The sequence below is a fragment of the Natrix helvetica genome, assembly GCF_964273705.1.
Source record: "Natrix helvetica genome assembly, contig: HAP1_SCAFFOLD_144, whole genome shotgun sequence".
Taxonomy (NCBI): Eukaryota; Metazoa; Chordata; class Lepidosauria; order Squamata; family Natricidae; genus Natrix; species Natrix helvetica.
The window spans coordinates 67,843-88,334 of NW_028113619.1; the positions used below are offsets into that span (position 1 = coordinate 67,843).

The 20,492-nt window shown below is 56.4% G+C and overlaps 1 protein-coding gene across 8 annotated transcripts; it reads right to left on the reverse strand.

Moving 5' to 3' along the window:
• Positions 1-1,830: 1,830 nt before the first annotated feature.
• On the reverse strand, positions 1,831-17,184 carry TPM2 (tropomyosin 2). 8 transcript variants are annotated; one of them, XM_081971810.1, is made up of 9 exons: positions 16,949-17,184; positions 16,471-16,596; positions 7,979-8,112; positions 7,140-7,257; positions 6,965-7,035; positions 6,247-6,322; positions 5,192-5,254; positions 4,197-4,266; positions 1,831-2,063 (listed from the first exon to the last, which is right to left on the reverse strand). In XM_081971810.1, exons 1-9 carry the CDS (start codon positions 17,060-17,062, stop codon positions 1,981-1,983), a joined length of 855 nt encoding a protein of 284 aa, XP_081827936.1. In that variant the 5' UTR covers positions 17,063-17,184; the 3' UTR covers positions 1,831-1,980. The 8 variants fall into 8 exon arrangements, with proteins under 8 accessions (XP_081827936.1, XP_081827934.1, XP_081827940.1 ...); XM_081971808.1 differs by lacking the exon at positions 6,247-6,322 and adding an exon at positions 5,404-5,479 and having other exon boundaries at positions 16,949-17,183; XM_081971807.1 differs by lacking the exons at positions 1,831-2,063; positions 6,247-6,322 and adding exons at positions 3,460-3,962; positions 5,404-5,479 and having other exon boundaries at positions 16,949-17,183.
• Positions 17,185-20,492: the final 3,308 nt, after the last annotated feature.

Consider the following 20,492-nt stretch of genomic DNA (forward strand, 5'->3'; position numbering starts at 1 on the left):
CCAGGGGACTTGGCCTGCCCCCGCCCCCACCCCCCCTGGCAGAGGCCTGCTGTGGGCCCCCTTGGCCAGGGCCCAGGAGAGCCTTCCCTGCTGCGGATCCCATCCTCTGGAACAGCTGGACCCAGCTGTCTTTATCTCAAGATTTGATGCTTTTAATGTTGTAAGCCACCCAGAGTTGCTTCAAACTGAGAAAGGCAGCAAATAATTTAATAATAAATAAATGAATAGTAGAAGTAAAAAATGAACGCATGATATTATGGGATTTCTGAATATAGGCCAATAGAGTTTTGGCCTGTCGCAACAGAGACAATTGTGCTTGAAACAAAGAACGTGTGAATAATTGGGGTGGCACTACCAGGGGATAGTAGAAGACCAAGAATTGGAGAAGATCACAAAGTATCAAGATCTGAAAATAGAAATTGAATGATTATGGCATCAACCCACCATGGTGGTCCCAGTGGTTATCAGTACAATGGGTGCCAGACCAAAAACATCATGGCCAGCACATAGAAAACCTGTGTATTGACCAAATTTCCACCGTTCAGTTGCAAAAGGCCACCCGGCTTGGAGCCACACATGGATTACGCCGATACATTACGCCATCCCAGGTTCTCAGGCAGAGCCCGATGCATGTTAAGGGCGACATCCCAGCTAAAGAACTGGCAGCTGGGACTTGGGGTTCTTGCCAACAAAAGATAATAGGATGAGGATTCTGGGAGCGGGGCAGGCAACTGGCCATTGTTACTCACACAGACCTCTTCCACTTGCTTTGGCTAGTTACACCCTGAGGTTCAAGTCCCCAGATGAGCAGCTGGTGGCAGTGAAAAGGAGCAGAAGAGAGGCCCTTTCCTCAAAGGCAATGCTGGGCATCACTGATGGGGATTTCCTTGGTTGTAAGCCTCCTGCAGTCGCCTCTTGGAGAGATGGGCAGCATACAAATGCAGTAAACCAAATGAAAAGGAGCAGATGTGGCCCCTTCCTTCCATTAAATGCCGAGTGCTGTACAGTCCGTGGGGCCTTTCAGCCCTCTGGAAGCAGGTGGAAAGGGGAAGAGCCGGAAGGTGGTGGCTGGATATAGAGATCTTCTCTGGGGCACCCAGAGGAAACAGGGACCACGTGCAGGGGGGGAGGGGGGGAAGGCTGTTGGTATGAACCAGTCAGTGGTTTGGCTCGTCTGATGCCTTTCATTCCCTGCCAGTGCTCTCCCTGAGGCTATCTGTTCATAAGAGCAACTGCCCCCCTGCTCCAGGGACAGAAGAGGGGCTGGCACTCCTCAGCTGGGCCTTCTCCCCGCCATGGCCTGGTGCTTTGCCCCAGCAAGAGAAGGGAAGAGTACTCACAAGAGGGCCCCAATCGCACCAGATGCCTGAATACTTCTGCTTCCCAGAGGTGGGTGCAGGGCCGTTTCTCAATGGTGGCCTGGAGGACAGGTGAGCATTACCTTCACAGCCCTCCATGGGGAAACCAGAGGCTGCCCTACTGAAGGTAGGTTGGGTGGAGTTCGATGGATTGATCCCACCCCTGAAAGGCTCGGGTTGGCAAGACGTTTGCTGGACTCTAGTGGGGACACTTCAGCACGCAGGACTACCTCCTGCATCAAAACCAGAGAACATCAACTCTGACTTTCAAGATTTGGACAGTCTTAGCGGCTGGTCCAAGGACTCCCAATCACCTCTTTCCGTTGCCTCACAAGTCCTCTTTCCAACGCCCAGCAGGCCACTAACAGCAGAGAGACCAGGAAACCCTCCCCACAGATCGGACCGTGAAAGGGCGGCAGCCGGCGGGACCCTCTCACACCCAGCCCCATAAATGACACAGGGACACACTACCCTCGCTGCTCAGCTTGATTTAATATCTGCACTGGAAAGTGAGGCGCTGCACCAACTGCACAGGGAATGGCCTCAGCCTGGGCTGCAGGAGGCCGTCCTCCCAGAGCTGCGGATGGGGGCCGGGGAAGGGGGGGAAGCGCAGCCCAGCGCCTCAGAGATTGTTCAGTTCGAGAAGAGTTTGGTCCAGGACCTGGTGGATGCCGACGTTCTCCTCTTTGGCACTGGCCAGGTTCTCTGCAAACACAAGGCACGCAACGGACACACGCACGCACACACAGCCAGGTTGAGAGCCATCCGAGTGAGAGGAAGAAAAGAAGGCACACACCCAGACACACACACACACACACCCAAGGGGCATGTCAGTCTCAGGTCTTCCAAAGAAGAGCAGCAGCTACAAGGACGCCAGGCTACTTAGAAGGGGATGCCCAAGATGCTGGCGGGCAGCCTTCTCCCCCTTGGTTGCTAAGAGAAGGCCAGGCCAAGCCCACACCACCAGCAGTGCATCACAGGTGGCTGAGAGTGCCAAGACAGTGAGAGGGCGGCAGCTACTCAGAGAAGGTGGAAAAACAGAGAGGGGGCGGCGCTACCCAGGATTGTGCCCCACCCCTGAGTTCTCCAGCCCAAGTAGATGCTCCTTCCAGGTGCTCCCCCCAACAGCAATGGTGTGTGGAGTTCATGCCCTCCCCACCAGGAACAGGCCATCCCTGGGCATCTCCCCTCCAAGCGTCTGCTGCCAGGCTGGCGGAGAACCAAGACTTTCCCTCTTTCCTGGATGCCACCTGGGCATGAGCCCTTCGCCCTCCCGCAGGACACACAGCACCGGCTGCCAAGTGTTGCTCCAGCACCGTCCACCCCTGGGGGCAGGAGTGACCCTCCCGGGAGGCTAACTCAGTTGTGGAGGCCGTTGAGGACCAGCCGGAGTTCTCTAGCAAGGAGACGGTTTTTCTCTGCCTCCTGCTGGAAGCGTGCTAGAGAAGAGGCCAAGGCGTCGGTGGTGGCGAGAAAGAGAGAAGAAAGGAAGGAAGGAAGGAAGGAAGGAAGACACAGTCGTCAGTGCAGAGGAAAACAGAAACCAGAGAGGCCAGGTGCCCCATTCACCCTGCCTCCCCAAAGCCTCTCCCAGACTCCCAGAGAAGGCTGCTGCTCTCCTGGGACAACCAGTCAATCAACACCCACCCACCCCCGATTTCCACCTTGGTCCCCTCGAACAACTGCAGGCATGGAAGCAGGAAACATCCGCCTGGGGAGCCCCCTCTTAATGCAGGTGCTGCTACGGGGTGCCAGGGGGTCATTCTGGAAACAGCCCTGACCGATTCTCACTGCTGCACCCACGGGAGGGAGGGCAGCTGGGCTCCCTCGTTTGGTGCCCTGGCAGACAGCTGAGCCTGGGACGGCTGGACCTGCTCCCCACGTTTTGCCTGGACCTCATCTGGGTCCTCACCCTCCACCCTGGGAAGCCCAAGCCAGAGAAACCTGAGACGAGTTGCTGGCAAGGAATCCTGGCTCCCTTACTCCCCCACCCTCCACTTGACCCCAAAGGGTGAGGGGGGGGGCGGCAAGACCGATGGTCATGAGGCTTGATGGGCTCAACCAAAGGGTTCAAATGAAGAGGCAGAAATGGAGAGAGGAGGAGGAGAGCTTGAGAGATGTTTATTGAAACGAAGAAAATGAGAACAGAACATGGAAGGCACCATGGAAGACAGGCAAGGGGGAGGGACAAGCAGAGCCAGGAGGGTCTGGCAGGGGCCTGGGGTCTGTTGCCCTCCCGTCCTCCCCAGGCAGGGGCCTTTCCCTGGCCCACCGAATCTCCCACCCTACGTAAGGCAGGCTGCTTTCTTGGCACAGCCAGCCCCCCCAGAGTGCAGCCCTAAGGCACTTGGACATAGAAGAGCCCAGCTCCCTCCATGGAAATCCCCCCACCCCGTCACCTCACCCTCCCCCCCGGGTGGAGAAGTAGGGGGAAGGGGAGAGGGCTGACAAGGCATTTGCAGAAGGAGGGGAGTGCCAGGGGGTGGCCGGGCAGGGCAGGGCAGTGCGGCCGTGCTGGGGCTCAGAGGGAGGTGATGTCATTCAGTGCATTGTCCAGCTCCTCACTGATGGCCTTGTACTTCATCTTCTGGGCATAGACCTCGTCTGCAGCCAGCGTGCAGGGAGGTTGGACGTGAGGCAGGGGGTGAGAGACAGCCAGGCAGTGGTGAGGGAGGAGGAGGAGGAGGAGGAGGGAGAAAAGAGTGAAAGTGAGAAGAAGGAAGAGGGGAAGGGGGACTCTTGCGCGGAGGCACTGATGTCTCACCATAGCCCCCCACTCAGCTGCCTGCAGGCATCGACCCCCAGGCCAAGTGCTAAGGGGGCAGAAAGGGAGCTTACCTTCTAGATCATCAATGGTTTTCTCCAACTTTGCCACAGACCTCTCGGCAAACTCCGCCCGAGTCTCAGCCTGGGGGGGAGGGGCAGGGAGAGGAAAGGAGTTTACAACGGCCCAGAAATCATAGAGTTCTCCAGAAGCCCCCCTGGAGAAAGGGGCACTCCTGACTCCCCATTCGGGACCTCCAAAGTAGGCCCTGACCCCTCCCCTGGCTCCCTTCAGCTTCACCTTCTCCTCCCTGCTCCCTGCTGCCCTTCCCATTGGGCAGGACGAGGCTAGAGAGAATCAGGGCAGGCACAGCGCTGGTTCTGCCAGACCACCCCACCCAGGCACAGGGCTCTGGCCATGCCAGGTGAGGGCAGAGATGTCCTTCATCCCTAGGAAAACATCCACTGCCTCCCGCTTGCCCCCCATCCTCTCGCTCTGGGTAAGGAAGCGGCAGGGCCTGGCGCACCCTTCGGGGCTTCCCGGACAGGCCTGGGCCAGGGCAAGTGGGAAGCAGGGCCCCCAGCAGAGGGGAAAGAGCTCCCCCGGGCCCCTACATAACGTAAACCTCCTGCAGCCTGGGAAGGAAGGGCAGCGGCTCTGGGTAGTCAGGCCACAGAAGGGAGACAATGGCAACGGAGGGGAGAGGAGCCAGTGCAGGGGGCTTCAGATGGAAGCGCCTGCCCCTCCCCACGAGGGACCTGACAGCTCTCTTGGTGCAGATTCCCCCCGCAGTGAGAATCTCCGGCCGCGGGGGGGGGGCATGTTTAGCTCCTCACTTTCCACTTTATAGCGCTCTAATGAGCTGCCCCTTTTCTGAGTCACTGCTGGGGGGCATTGGGGGGGGGAACACCAGCAGCCCGTCCCATCTGTCCTGCCTGCCTGCCAAGAGCCGGGCACTGAGCACTCACTGCAGACCCTTCAGAGCCAGACCCTCCATCCATTCCCCACCCGACACCTATGGTGCCGTTCCCCCCCCCCCCCGGCCAGGAGAAGCGGTGTCTCCCCTCACCTCTTTCAGCTTGTCTGTCAGCAGCTTTATTTCCTCCTCGTATTTATCCTCCTTGGTGGAATACTTGGCAAAGAGGAAAGAGAGAGGAGGGATAAAACAGGAGGCACAGCAGCCTGCAGCCCTCCCTTCCCCCTCGCTCCCCACACAAGGCCTTTGCACTGCTGGGAGACCCCCCTCTCTTACAGCCCCTCCCAGATGCCCCCTCCCCCTACCTTGTCAGCTTGAGCCTCCAAAGATTTGAGGTTGTTGGTGACAATTTTCAGTTCTTCCTCAAGGTCCCCGCATTTACTGTGTCCCAGACAGACAGAGAGGCAGAGGCAGGGGCAGGACAGAAGGAAGAAAGAAAGGAAAGGAGGAGAGGGAAAGAGGGGAGGGAGAGCATCAGTGGAGAGAGAAAAAAAGGGGGCTCCCAGGAAGAGGGCCAGAGAGATTCCTTCTGCAGGGCTGGAAACTGAGCTGCACGAAATCAGCTGGATTGGGTGTGTGTGTGTGTGTTCTTTATCACTCCAGCAGAACCTTCTTCTCACATGTCTCCCAAGGCAGCCAGCTTCGGACAGGGGGAGTTTGGGGAGCAGGCTCCCCTCAAGCACCTGCCCTTGGGCGATAGATGCCCAGCCTGCCTTTCCATCCGGGGGATGAGAAGAGGCTGTTGTGTTACTTTCCTGGTGTGATCCAGGCCGAGATGGCCGCTTCCGTGGGATGATGCTGCTGTTTAGCACCCCCCCCAACCCCCACTACACCCCCCCCCCTGTTACCTCTGCATCCTCACAGGTCAAGTCAGGCCATGGGAGGTTCCTAAGGGGCTGCTCAGCAGAGCTGCCCATCCGCACGTCCCTTTGCCATCTCGGCCATGGGGGGGGGGGGCAGCCAGCCCCTGAGTCTCCACTCAACAGGCAGTGCCCAGGGGAGAGGCCACCCAGAGAACCTCAGCAGAGGAGGCAGAAGGGAGAAGAAAGGCTGAAGACCGAGGACCGGCTGAAAAGCAGGAGAGAGCGCGCAGCAAGGGCGCGAAAGAGAGGAGGAAGAGGAGGGCAGGAGGTCCCCCTACTCAGTACCTCTTCCTCTGAAGCCATCAAGGATTTGAGGGCCTGATCCATAGTACGCAGCTCCTCTTCCAGCTGCCTCACACGGCTGGGGAGGCAACGCAAAGTTTAGCCAGAGGAGGAGGAGGAGGCCAGCATGATCGACACAGCCAAGGCTGCCCACCCCCCACCCCCCCACATACCCACCCCAGCGTCTGCCCAGGATTTATTGCTCAGAACTCCAAATGGGGAGAAGCCATGAAAGGGGCACAAGTGATGCTTGTGCCAAGATAGGAGCCACCTGGCACCTCTGAAGAGCCAATCCCGTTTGTCTTGCCCCTTCCTAGAAAGGCAGGGTTGGCAGAGGCCCCCAGGGGCTCAGCTAAGACAATGACCTGGGCGCCCATCTTCTTGAGGGCACGAGCAGAGAAGATGGAAGGGCCTCATGCAGGGAGCACAGGGGCCACCTACCCGCTTGCGCACACGGGACCCACCCTGCGTCCCAGCTCACTCTGGCCCATTCGTTCCCTACGGAGCCGAGAGGACAGGAGCACAGGGGGCAAAGGGGCCTGGGATGCTTTTTCAAACAGGAGTCAAGAACGGACCAATGGTGAGAGAGGGAGCCATGTGTTTCTCCCCACCGCAGGGGGAAGGAGGGAGGGGGAAGCTGGCTGGTCCCCCCAAAGGATGCCCCCTGCCCATTGGGCCGCCTGCACTCCCAACTGCATGGCCGGACGAAGGAGCTACTCACCTCTCGGCCACCTCTGCCCTCTCCTCCGAGCGCTCCAGATCCCCCTCTAGGATTACCAGTTTACGGGCCACCTGGCAAGAAAAGGGCCACATTAAATCGGCAGGCTGGATGCCCCCCTCTGAAAGGCAGCCAGGGCCAGGGCCACCATCTCCCTGTCCCGGCCCCCTGGGCTCACCTCCTCATACTTGCGGTCCGCCTCTTCAGCGATGTGTTTGGCCTCCTTCAGCTGCATCTCCTGCAGTTCCATCTTCTCCTCATCCTTCATGGCTCGGTTTTCGATGACCTTCATGCCTCTGGGGGAAACAAGGCCCGGTCAAGAAAGCCCCCACCCCACAGCTGCTGACCTGGAGAATTGATCACAACCTCCACATAAGTGTCACAAGTGCACAGGAGCCCCTCCTGCCTTGCCCATTCGTTTCTGCTCAGCACCTGGAGTGCCCAACCCTGCTCTATGGGTCCCTGGGCTTCGACTACCGTCCTCACAGTTCCTGCCTTGCCTTTGGCCCCTCCTCCATCTCATGGAGCAGCCCACAAGTCTAGTGCTTCAAAAGCCCTGGGTTCAGGTTCAAGCAACCCAACAAAGTTCTCCGCAGCCATCTAGGCAGGTAGAATGGGACTGGAGAGCGACTAGGATTATTACCCCAGCCTTCACCTGGAAAATTCCCTTTGCTCGCCTCTTTCGTCACCCCGACAGCCATTTTTGCCCTCGAGGCCCGGAAGGTGTCAGCAGGCATAACAAGAGACTCCAGCTCTTCCCACAGATGCCTCTACCAGATTCACTATTTTGACCCTGTTGCTAGCAAAGAAGGGCTCCAAAGGAGCTTCTCCTGCAAGCTACGTAACATTGCCACACATAGGAGACTCCGATTTGCAGGTCACATTTTCTGCATATGGAGAACAACCGAACCTTCAGTAACAACAAGGACTCTCCGGCCCTTCCCAGCAGCCCCATGGCTTCATCTGGGCGGATCAGAGGAAGGTCCTGGCTTGCCTCTCACAGAACCTCAGTCCCACCTCTCACTCTCGTCAGCCATCTTCTCCGTCTCCTCCAGTTTTTGCAGGGCGGTGGCCAGGCGCTCCTGTGCTCGGTCCAGCTCCTCTTCCACCAGCTGGATACGGCGGTTCAGAGAGGCCACATCTGACTCGGCCTGCAAAGAGATGAGTGCCCTGAGACCAGGCTCCCTCCTTCCTTAAGGTTCACCCCGACAGCAGAGTGGCCTCCTCACAACCTTTACTTCAGAAGGTTCACTCCCCACCCACCCAGGTGGGGACCTAACATCCAAGCCGGGTTGCTCATTCTTCCCACCAATACCAGAAGCCCCCTCCCCTGAGGCATCCAGTGCAAGACCCCCCCCCTCAAAGGCCATTGATTTCTATGAAGCGCCTGGCAAGGGTCCTTCTGACAGGCAACAGCAACCCCAGAGGAGCCCATTTTCTGCCCTCCTCAGAGACACTTTGAGGATTAAACCATCCTACAACCACAGCCAGAAGGTCAGCCCCGGCCCTGAGTACAGCCCTCCGGCCTCAGGCTGTGCTGAGCCACTCATCCATTCCTGGCCCTGCTTTGCAAGCCCCAAGCACACCAAGCGCCCTCCTCCTGTGGGCCTCCAGGAAGTCAGCTTTGATGGAGCAATGAGGGCTGGAAGAGGCCTCTGGGCCCCAGCAGACGGGGCTGCGGCAGACGCCTCCCTAATCCACAGGAAGGGGAAGGAGGCCCCCCTCAGTCTGGCCTGCAAGGTTCTATTCTTACGGCCAATCTCAATAAAAGCCCTTTTACCCTTCCCGTGGAGTTCATAGTCTGCGTCTACTTATGGGTCTGATGATGCCCAGCCTACTCTGTGCCCTATGGTTTGGCGTTTCTACAGTCTTTCTCCAGCCTCCACAACCTCTCCCCGAGGGCAGAGTAGTGGATGAGGAGAGGTGGAGTAGGGCAGTGCCTGGCTATTTGAGGAAAGAGGGGTGTTTCTGCTGAGCACAACGTCTGTGCTGGGGCATCTCTGCCCACCAGCCCACCCACCCACCCCTCTCTCTCTCACACACACACACAGAAGACAGCTTCTCCAGGGCTCCCTCTGCAGAGCTGCTGGCTTTTGCCACTCAGCCCCACCCCTTCTCTCTCATCCCACATCCTGCCTTGGGGCCTGGGAACCTGCTGCTGCCCCATGGGGCTTTGCAGCCTCTCCGTACAGCCCCCAGAAGCCAGCAGGCGCTGCATAAAGGAGGAGGCGGAGGAATGGGGGACCTTGGGCGTGGCAGGCCGGGAGACTGCTGGGAACCGGAAGTGACCCATGAACCCACTAAAGGAATAAAAATGGAGCCAGGGTTCTCAAGTGTTTGGGGCACAGCAGCCTCATGGCCAACTCGGCCAACTCAGGCAGCACCGAGGGGGGAAAGAAAAAGATCTTCCCCCACCCAGTTGAGACACCCTGGAGGCAGCTGGACTCTATTCTAGAAGAGGAGCTCCATGGAGTAGCATGGGGGAGGGGCTCCCCCACACTGCCGGGGACTCCAGGTCCCTCCCTAACAGGACTGTCTGGCAGGCTGACTCAACTCCTGCAAAGGCTGATGGGGAGGGGTGAAGCGGCAGCAAGGGTGGGGAGGAAGCCCTGCTGCTTTCTCTTAGGCAGGGCTGACTAAAGCGGCAGGAATGCCGCCCCCCCCCCCCAGCAGCCTATTCCCCAGAGGAGAAGGACAATGGGAGCTAGGGGGGAGGATTTCCTGTTTATTGCAGCCACATCCCAATGGAGGTGGGCTGCATGCTCGGGGGGGGGGGGGGGTGGGAAGCAAGGCAGCCCCCCCTCCACACATTCCAGGCAAGGGAGGAGCATCCTGCCAGGTCAAGCCGCCACTGGCATGGGGGAGGCCCAAGAACTTGCAGGGGCGGGAGCCACGCGGCCACACCGAGGGTCAGAAAAGCAGCCTCTTCCCAGGGCTCTGGAGAGGGCGCCTGGCAGGAAACTGGCTCATGACACAACATGCTGGAGAGGAAGGGGGGTGCAGTCCAACCCCAGGATGAAGCAACCAGGCCTGGGCCGGAGAGGCGCCTGAGAGCACCCAGGCCGCAGGGTAGGAGGGGAGGACAAAAGGTCCAAGCAGCCCAGCCCAATTCACAGCTTCACCTTCCAGGGTGGGGTCTTTGTACCCAGAGACTCGGCTCTCCTTTCTGGGCTGCCGGCCATGGCATTCAGGCATCCATGGAAGCCTGAGCCAATCCCTGCTGAGCCATCAAGGCCTGTGGGTCACTTCTGAAGGGATCCTGCCTCGAAATAGCAGAGCTAGTGGGGAGAGCGTCCCTTCCACACCCTGCATGAAGAGTTCAGGGGGCATGGAAGGGAAGACCTCTGGGCCCCATCTAAGTCTAGATCAGCCATGGGGGGCAAGGCAACCCCCTTGTTACCCACATGGCATTCCACAGCGAAGGATGCTGAGGGTTCAACAAGATCCAGAAAGCCGTTCCTGCCCAGACACAACAGAACTGGAGGTGCCTTCAGGGCAGCTCTGAAATCCTTTGCACAAGGAAGACAGCAGCTCCTCAAGCCCCCTCAGCAAAGCAGCCCTCCTGGTGCCCAAGATGCTGGCTTTCTGGGGGAGGCTGTGTGGATGGACACCCCCCCCCCCGAATCTGATACCACCCCAGGCCATTTTATTCCTCCTTGGTGCTCTCTGAACTTGGTTGTATCCTTGCAGATGTTTCAGTATCCAAAACAGGTCATATTATCTGTGCTTTAGGTGGCCAGGTAACATCACCAGCACTGATGAGGTTACCTAGTTTGGGTCATGGAACGTCTGCAAGAAAAGAGCCACGCTCAGAGACCATCAAGGGCCCCTCATTCCAATCCCAAGCTCCGAATACATATTATGGGATCTCTCCTAACACCCCCCCCCCCCCCGTTTCAGCTGGCCAGGTAGGAAGAGGAAGTCAGTCCTCGGCCAGCCCAGCATTCTCTTGGCCACCCCCGAGACCCACAGGGAACCGAAGCAGCCGGACCGTTCCGGACCGGGTCTTCCGCAGGCGACCGTGACCAGGCTCAGCGGGAGGCTCGGGGGCTGCTTCTCCCCCACCAGTCCGGCGGCAGCGGAGAGCAGCGCGGGCTCCCGAAAGGCAGCTGCCGCGGGCGCTGCTCCCTTGCGCCGCCGGCTTCCGCTCGGGCCACGGAGGAATTCCCTGAGAAAGGGAGGAGAAGCCGCACCAGCCCGAAAACGGGAGGCGGCGGAGGTGCGCAGGGCAAGGCCCGCTCGCCGCGGGCCCGGAGGGCGATCCGAAGCGGAGGCTCCACCGGAGCTGCCCCTTGCTGGCTCCCGAAAGAGCCGCCTGCTGCTCGGCCCCGAGGCGCTCTGCACATGCTTAGGAGAGGGACGCCGTGCAGCCCTGGCGAAAGGGGTCCACACACGATGCCCAGGGGGCTCACCCGTTCCCTGGCCTGGCGCTCGGCGTCCACCTCCCGCTGCAGATGTTCGGCGCGCTCTTCGGCCTCGTCGGCCACTTGCTGCAGAGTCTGGATCTTCTTTTTGACCGCCTCAATGGAGCTGCCCCCAGCCATGGTCCCGGGATCGGGGCGGGCGAGGCGGACGGCAGGGGAGGCAGGGAGGGGCCGCTGGACCCGCCGAGGACGCGGGCGCGGAGCGAAGTGCCTGACCGGCCAGCTGGCTGGGTTCTCGGGCCGCGGTGTCTCTGGGCCCGCCTTCCCTCTGCGGCTCGCTCGCCTCGCTCGTCCGCCCGCCCAGCAGGAAGAAGCGCGGAGGGTGCGGAACCAGGCGGCCTTTCGAGCTGCTGTTGCCGCCTCCCTCCTCTCCTCTCCCCGCCCCACCGGCTTTCCCGGCCAGACCCGCCTTAAAGAGCCCGTTCAAAGTCAGGCGGCAGCCTCCGCTCAGCCCCGCTGGGGTTTCCGCACCGAGTGGGGGGGTGGGGGGTGGGGAACTGGGGAAAGCAGGGCCAAGCAAGGGGAAGGGAAAGCCCGCTGCCCCGCAGGGGAAGGGAAAGCCCGCTGCCCCGCTTGGCCTCCCACCACTTGCCCATTCCTTCCAAGGAAGTTCAAGGCCACCTAGCGGTGTCACTGGAAGCTGGCATTGCCCATCTCCAGTGTTTCTTCCTTGAACAAACAGGTGTGCTAGACTAGTGCCCTCCAAACAGCCCATTCTCGACTTCCAAGGCCTTCAGATATCCACACAAGACACCGAATAACACATTGCCATTGCCATCGCTCTTAGAAGAACAGGCAGATTTGGGGGGGGGGGGGTGTATTCCGATATACTTGCACTTGGCAGGTGGAGTTTTGTATTGACTGACGTCATCAGCTGCCATCTTTCCCTCCTTTTTCAAGCCCAGCTGAAGTTTGAAAGAGCCTGGCTCTCAGCTGGGGTGGGCGGAGGGAAGGCTCAGGGTTGTCCTCAGACTTGCGACTCTGACAGTGACTTCCCCAGTTGAAAAAAGGGAGAGATGAAGACCTTCTCATCTGCACTCATTGCTTCCCACAGAGAGCAAAAACCACTGGTGGAAGTCAAGAAGAAAGTCCGTGAAGCCAGAGAGTCTGCTGCTGGAAACCAGGTGGTGTAAGTTCATTTCCAAACCTGAAGCAAACCAAGCTGCAATTCTGCTGCAGCACAGGAGCAGCTGCCCCCGGCCATGGTCCCGGGATCCTGGTGGGCGAGGCGGATGGCAGCGGAGGCAGGGCAGGCAGAGAGAAGAACCACGGACAGTAGCTCCCTCAACCCACAGAAGGCAGCTCTGAGCACTTTCTCTCGGATGAGGGTTGCAAATAAAGGCATGTCCCATTTACAACATCTGTTTCTCCAGAGTTACAGACAATGACTTTTCCCAACCATCCGCTCAGCAAACTTTTGCTGCTGGGCAGACTTGCATTGGCCTGGATAGGCAGCACATTCCCTTCATCTCTGTCTTGTCTCTGGTCTGAAACAGTCCGAACTCTGGTTTGGGGCCAGCCAAAGGCCGGTTTAGAGCATGGCTTCCAAGTGTGGACAAAACTATGAAGAGTTTGGAGGAAGAAGCCTTGTGAGGAAGTGTTTCCTGCAGCACCTTGAACGTCCAAGTTAAATCTCACTATTGTTTTTAAAAGAATTCCTTTCTCCAAAGCTGGTCCCAAGGAAGGATCTGTGTAGGGACCTCAGCTTCAGACTGGCTGACACTTGATTTGGAAGAGGAGCTGTGGGGTTTTTTTCACCCACCTTTCTATCAGTTGGCTGCACTTCCCCTAATCCTCTGCCTGGCTGTCGGTTCCCCTCCTGCCCTCTGGTCCTCTCCTTTTCGCAATCTGGCTAAGCCTGCCTGATGTCGCTCTTTCCCAAAAAGCACCAGTGCCAAGAGTCCTCCTGGCATCCTGGCACAGTGCTAAGCCCAGCCTGTCTTGGCCCAGTCGGTTCCCCTCAGCTGCTTCACAGGGACAGCTTGTCCATTCAATTGTCTGTTCCGGGCTGAACAGGAACTCTGTTGAGAGCCACAACCTGTAACAGAACTGTGATGCTCTTCAGAGCCCGGCCACCCAGGCTGAGCTGTGGCTGAACCTACATCCGCTGCTTGCCAGAGGTCAGAGATGCAGCAGTTGTGGACAAATCGACATATTCCACAGACTGGAATGATGGAAGGACAAACCTGGAAAAGGAGGGCTGTTCTTCAAGGCAGCCCCTGGCAGGTCATTTCAGTGTCTCTTCCTAAAACACAAAACTGTCATTGGAGCACAAGAGACCTAGAATCTCAGTCGGGCAGCGTAAAGATTTTCATCTTGGCAGCCATGTCACATGATTGCTTCCAACTCACTTGCACTCGTTCCCCTCCCCCCATTCCAAAGGTTTTTTTTTTTAGTAGGCTCCAAGACTAGTATCTCCCATCCAGTGGTGTGTGTGTGTGCGTGTGCGTGTGTGTGCACACTGGCTAAAATTTTGGCATTGCGTTTGAAGAAACACGGCACTGGTCTTGTTAAATTTATTCTATTCAGCTCATTTCTCCAACTTCCAAAAATAGTTTTATTATTTCTGTCCTCTGGGGTATTAGCTATCCTACCAAAGCTGAAATGCCTGCAGATTTGATCAGCATTCAACTCATTTATGAAAATATTGGAGATTAGAGAACCCAGGGTTAACCTTTGTGGCACCCAAGCAATTTCCCTCCAACCTGAAGCAAAAGCTTTGATCACCATGCTACAAGGATTCTTCTCAAGCCAGTCCAACCACGCTTAACCAGTTCATTAATCAGCATATTGTGGGGGTGCAGCAGTGCTTTGTTGGAATCAACTTGTGTTATGACTGTACATTCCCACAATCTTTTAAGGAAATTGCACGATCAAACACTGAATAAGAGTGGCAAGATTTCTCTTGGAAATCCATGGTGGTTTTTGTTGATTACCACATCAGGATACTTGATCAGCCTTTTCATGAACTGCTCTGTGGTCTTCCAAGGAACAGATATCAGGAAGCTTCATCTGTTGTTTATTGTTGCTCCCCCCCCCCCATTTGTTTGAGGGCAGAGCTGCTATTTGTGTTTCTCCAGGCCTCTTTGATTCTGTCCTCCACCTGGCTGGTGTTTCTCTTGTCTCAGGCTTCAATCCTGCCCTTCAGGCCATCTCTCAAAAGTCTGATGGAAAACACTTGGGGGTGGGGTAGGTCGGAGAAGAGTGGGTTGCTTTCTTCCTTGAGCAGCTGCAAGACTAGCTCTTTTTATTTTGGGTACAACTAAAGCCCTTTTTATGAGCATCTTCTGCTAAACTCTTCAGAGATTTTGCTTTCTTTGATGCCAGCAAACAATTGAAGACTGCTCGTCTGTTCTCTTCCTTTGTGACCGGAGTCTCTTTTCATTTGGGTTGCTTGTTTTCAGACCTTTATTACACTTTTTGTGTAATCCCATTGGCTTTTAAAGCATCTTCTGCTTCTTCTCCTCTTCCGAATTGCTTGCCGTTCTGCTTTTCTTTAGGAACTTCTCCACCCATCCTGAGCAGCCTTTCCCATTCAGTTCTCCTGCTGCTGGACTGACTCTTGCTCTGAGTGATGGGACCACTCCATCCTGAGGCCTCCAGAATACAGGTGTCTGCATGTTCAGTTTCAATTCCCTTAAAATCAAACACTCCAGCAGCCCCACACGGGTCCAGAAAGACGGGCAAAGTGGGTTCTGCACAGGGACGGGAGGAGGACACAGGGGGAACCCCGGGTGCAGTAGGAGGCGATGGGGCCATCATGGAGGAGGGAGCAGCTGGACTTTCCAAGGCATTGCTCCTCCCCCTGTCAGCCCCTCCTCCTCCCCCTGGCTCAGGGAATCACCAAATATGAGCAAAGGCGAGAGGGAGAGAATGCAGGCCAGAGGAGGGTGGCAGCGGCTTTCTTTCTGCCAGCTTCTGCTGAATTCCCTGGCCCCAGGAAGTGTGGAGATTCTCTGGAGGAGGGGAGTCTTGGGGACACTTTGGGTGCTCAGGGGTTGGGGGCAAGGGGGCAGCTGGGGCGCCTTGGGCAGAGTGGCTCCAGTTGCTCCATGCAGGGAAAGGGCTCCTCTCTGAGCCAGGCCCCAGTGCCAGAGTGGGTAGCCTGGTTTCCAGGCAGCTCTTGATCATCGGAAGGGGAAGGGAAGCCTTTGCGCACCTCAGCAGCCCATCCTGGCTCCTCCAGTGGGCCCCACCTTGGAAGAGCCTGAACATTGAAGGGGGGAGGTGGCCCCATGAAGAAGCTGCTCCTGGTGAAGACGAGGCTCTGTTCCAGCACCTGGAGAATCTGGGGGGGGGGGGGAGACTGCCTTACCCTTCCATCTCTGCTGCATTCTGTGGCCCACTAGCCAAGGCTGGGGCTCCAAGAACAGATCTGGGCCCGCTGCTTCCATTGCTTAGGCTTTGGGGAACTGAGTCTTCCTCTTCCCCCAGTCTCTTGAGAGGCCCCTGTGGGCCGCCTGTTGCTTTGCCTCCTGGCAGGGCCAGCCTCCCCAGTGGTGGGTCCTGTTCGTGCTGGGGTATTTGGCCCCCGTGAGGGGTGGGGTGCGCTGGCTGTCCTCCAAGTGGCGGCTACGTTTTAGCAGTTCCTTCAGTTTCCCGGATTGGTTTCCAGCTCGAGACGGGCCGGGCTTCGAAAGGCGCGTTTATTTATAGGGTGCCGAGTGCCTTCGCGGAGACTGGGCGTTAACATTACCCGCGGCCGCCGCCACCTGCGTTGCCTTCTCGGCAGGGGTCAAAGCCGGCCTTGCCCGGAATAGCGAAGGGAGCTCAGCAATGGTAACTGTGGGCCCTTGACAGGTTTTGGGGCGGCTGGCGCGGCGCCCGGCGATGCTTCCCTTAAGCTCCGCTCACTGCTGGGCACCCTGAGCGGAACGCGCTGCCAGGCCCCTCCCTCTCCCCTCCCCGGCGCCGCCGGCAGCAGCTGCTCGGGGCTTAAAGCGCTCGGAATACCTGCAGGGGCGTCGCGTCTCATCTGCCGCTGCTCATCAGGGCGCCCCGGCCAACCCCGCCCCGCCGGCTCGACCCTTACCCCGAAAGCCCACGGATCTCGGAACCCGCCCCAGCGCGCTTCGCTCCACTCACGTCGGCCGCCTTCTTCTCGGCCATCTCCAGCTTCTCCTGGGCTTCCTTGACCGCTTCGGAGTATTTCTCCACTTCATCCTCGGTTCCCTTCAGCTTTTTCTCCAGGCCCTGTTTCTCTTCCTCCAGCTACGGCGGGGAGGGTGCCGAGGGCAGAGAGAAAAATGCGGCAGGGGGTTAGGAGATGCTGTGCCTGGGACGCCGCTGCCCACCAGCGAAGCTCAACGGGGGGGGGGGAGCTGGGAGAGGCGGGGCCGCCCTGCACTCAGAGCCCCGGAGGGCCCCTCTGGACCCTTGCCCCCTTGGGAGACGGGGAGGGGGACCAAGGGCGTCCCTCCCTTCCCGAAGCGCACCCAGGGCCCCCGAACCCAGGGCTCCGGCGGGGAGGAATGCTGATGGGGCGTGGGGAGCCGGGGGGGCCGGGACAGAGACTCCAGATGGGTCCGGCCTCCCCGGGGCAGTCGGGGCGCGGGCCAGTCACCTGCTTGCACCGGTCCTCCGCCTGCTTCTTGTCGCCCTCCGCCTGCTCGGCTCGGTCGATCGCGTTCTCCTTGTCCAGCTTCAGCATTTGCATCTTTTTCTTGATGGCTTCCATGGCGGCGGCGGATGGGAGACCGACGGAACGGACGGCTGGAGAAAGAGGAGAAGACGGGCGGCGGAGACAAGAGAGCCGAGTGGAGCCGGGAGCGGCGGGTGCTGGCTGGGCGCCTCGGACCTCCGCCGCTGCCTAAAAGCTGGGGAGGGGCCGGTCCCTCCCCCGCCGGCCAAGCAGCACCTTTTAGGGACAAGCTGGCAAACTCGGACCGGCCTGCGGGCGGGGAGAGAAAGGCAGACCGCCAAGGGGCAGCGCGTCTCTCCCCGTTTGGCCGTAAGCGCTTCGGCATTCCCGCTCCCCCTCCCGAGTCAGGACGGCCTGGAGGCTCCATAAGCCTAGCTGAGACGGATTTCTCTGCGGCCTGCTATATCGGGCGACCGAGCCACGGTGTCCCGCCGCTGCATCTTGTCGCAAAAGCACCGGGAATCAGGAAGCAGGGTCACGCGTGGCAGTCACGCGTGGCGGCTTAACTGAAGCCCTCAGCCAGCGCCTAGCCTGGGCTGCAGCTGCAGCTGCCCCTACCCGCATCCCCTCGCTACACATCCGCGCCAGAACCACGGCGGCAGACAGGGGGTCCAAGGACCTTTGGATTTGGGGGAACCTGGGGGGGGTATCGACTGCTGGAGAGATCTCCTTCCACTAGGCAGACTTTGATGTGTAACCTGGTTTCTGAATAAATTTCTTTCCTGCATTTGCAATACACCCAAGGACTAAAGAAGTCCCAGGGCCTCGGGTGAGGGGGAAACCTGTGAGACGTCCCCATTGGGAGTTGGGAATGAGAAAATGGAACAGCTAGAAAAAGGGGATTGGCAGTGGGGAGGGGGGTAGAGGCAAGGAGTAGGAGCTGGCAGCGGGGCCCTGCTGCTATGGCCTTCTGCTAGTCCAGAGAGGGCTGGAGAGGCCAGGCAGGTGTTGTAATAATGGGAGAGGTATGCTGGTTGGCCGCCACCATGATGGGGACAAGGCAGATGAATGCTGTGCCCTGGCCAGGCGCAAGGGGAGGCCCGGCCTCAGTCTCAGTGCGCCAGAGAGGAGCAGGCCAGTAGGCTGCTTGCCAGGTGTGGGGCCCAGGCAGGGGCAGGTTGGGGGCCTTTCATGCCCCTCACTCCTTATTTCCCCTTATGTGAGGCTGGGAGACCCGTGCACAGCCTTGTGGTACAGCTGTTGAGGGGGGGGGCTCCTCCTCTCCAAGAAAGGATGGGCAGAACCACAGACCAGTGGTAGTCCCCTAGAGGCCCCAGCTCACTCCTAGTTGGGTGGTATAGCCAAGCCTGATGCCCAGCACAGCCCCTTTCTTATGGGTCACCCAGGAGTTGAGGATGCCTCTCAATCTGGCCACCTTGCTATGTGAGGCCCATGGGGGGGGGAGCACTGGGCAGATCACTTGGATGAGAATGGCTTCTCCAGCCCTGGCAGAGCTGCTAAATGCTGATTGGCTGTCCCAGGGCCTCCCCCCCAGACTCTAGCTCAATGAGAGGTACCGGAGCCTTTTAGAAACCTAGTCATAAGGAAGGAAGTCAGGACAAGTCTTCCTGTGCTTTGGGTGAAGTGTGCCACTGCAGAGCCACCTTCCGAGTTCTATTAGATGATTTAGCAACTTTCAGTTTAAGAACTAACTTTGCATTCCATCAGTCTTCAGCAGTCCAGAGTAAGGTCATCTTGAGATAGAGAAATAATTCCTCTTTAGGTGGTGAAAGGAAAGTCCGATGCTGTAAAGATCTATTCTCCATAGGAACCTGGAATGTAAGATCTATGAATCAAGGCAAGCTAGATGTGGTCAAATAAGAGATGACAAAACTGAACATCGACATCTTATGAATCAGCAAACTAAAATGGACAGGAATAAGTGGATTTAATTCAGATGACCATCAGGTATACTACTGAGGGCAAGAATCCCTCAGAAGAAATGGCAGAAATTGTGGTCTCAAAATTATAAAATGACAATGTCAACTGCATATAGAGAAAATTTGTATAAGATGTTTTACAGGTGGCATCTACCTCCAACGAGAATTGCAAGAATGTCCAAGAATAAATCGGAAAAGTGCTGGAAATGTCACCAGATACCTGGTTCATACTACCACATGTGGTGGACTTGTATTTAAGCTAAAAGATACTGGACTAAAATCCACATGTGGTTGGAGAAAATGATACACAAACACATAGACCTTAAACCAGAGATCTTTCTATTGAGAATCATACCAGAAATTTAGAACAAAGACTTAAAATATTTGATTGTAAACGTTTTAACAGCAGCTAGAATTGTATTTGCAAAAAGCTGGAAAAGTGAAATGATATCAAAACAGGAAGAAGTTATCTGAAAGATAATGGAGTGTGCTGAAATGAGCAAATTGACATTTGAAATCAGAGAACAAGAAGATGAGCAAATTTATAAGATATGGGATTTGTTTTATCAGTGGCTGGAAAAAAGAACCTGGAAATGAAAAATGTTTTACTTATGTTTTTTTTAATTAAAGGTTTTAACAAATTTTACAAATATTACCCCTTCCCCTTCCCACCCTCGGACCCTCCCCCAACCCAACCTCCCAGAGCAAAATACAGGGTATAAACATTTAACAATCATACGCTAACATAAGCTAACTGATTTTAACATCCTACCTCCTCTTGTGCTTTAATTCCCCTTTTGTTAAGCTAACTTTAGGTAAATTGTAACATTATTTGTGCCTTCACTCATAAGCTAATTGAAGTTTCCTAGTCCGATATTTATTTTGAATATAGTCAATCCATCTTCTCCATTCCAACTTATATTTCTCATGCGAATGGTCCTTCAAATATGCTGTAATTTTGGCCATCTCTGCTAGATTTACTACTTTTAGTGTCCATTCTTGAATAGTAGGCAATTCTTCCCTCTTCCAGTACTGCGCCACCATCACACTTGCTGCCGTCGTTAAGTTCAAAATCAAATTAGTCTCAATAACTGTACAGTCTGTAATTATACCTAACAAAAACAACTGGGGAGTGAACTTTATCCTTTTTTAAAGTATATTTTGAGTAACCCACCATATTTTTATCCAAAATGCTTTTTTGCAAGTCCACCATATATGGTAATATGTAACATCAGCACAATCACATCTCCAACATTTAGGTTGTAAATTCGGATACATACATACATACAAGATATTTTTGGGGATCTAAATGCCATCTATACAACATTTTATAAAAATTCTCTCTCAAATTCTGAGCTTGCGTAAATTTTACATTTCTTACCCAAATCTTTTCCCATGGTTGCATCATTATTGGCTCTTTGAAATTTTGTGCCCATTTTATCATACAATCTTTAACTAATTCTGTTTCTGAGTCTATTTCTATCAATACATTATACAACCTTTTTATGTGCATTTGACCCTGGTCCCTAATTTGTTTCATCAAGTTATCTTCATTTTGGATAATACCAGATTTCTTGTCTTTTTTC

What these genes read in the sequence shown, in the direction of transcription:
- TPM2 (XM_081971810.1), bottom strand. Translation starts at nt 17,062, where the DNA reads ATGGAAGCCATCAAGAAAAAGATGCAAATGCTGAAGCTGGACAAGGAG. An exon ending in CGGACCGCAAGTATGAGGAG is followed by an intron (nt 7,036 to 7,139) that starts GTGAGCCCAGGG and finishes TTTTCTTGCCAG; the next exon opens with GTGGCCCGTAAACTGGTAAT. An exon ending in AGGGCAGAGGTGGCCGAGAG is followed by an intron (nt 6,323 to 6,964) that starts GTGAGTAGCTCC and finishes TTGCCTCCCCAG; the next exon opens with CCGTGTGAGGCAGCTGGAAG.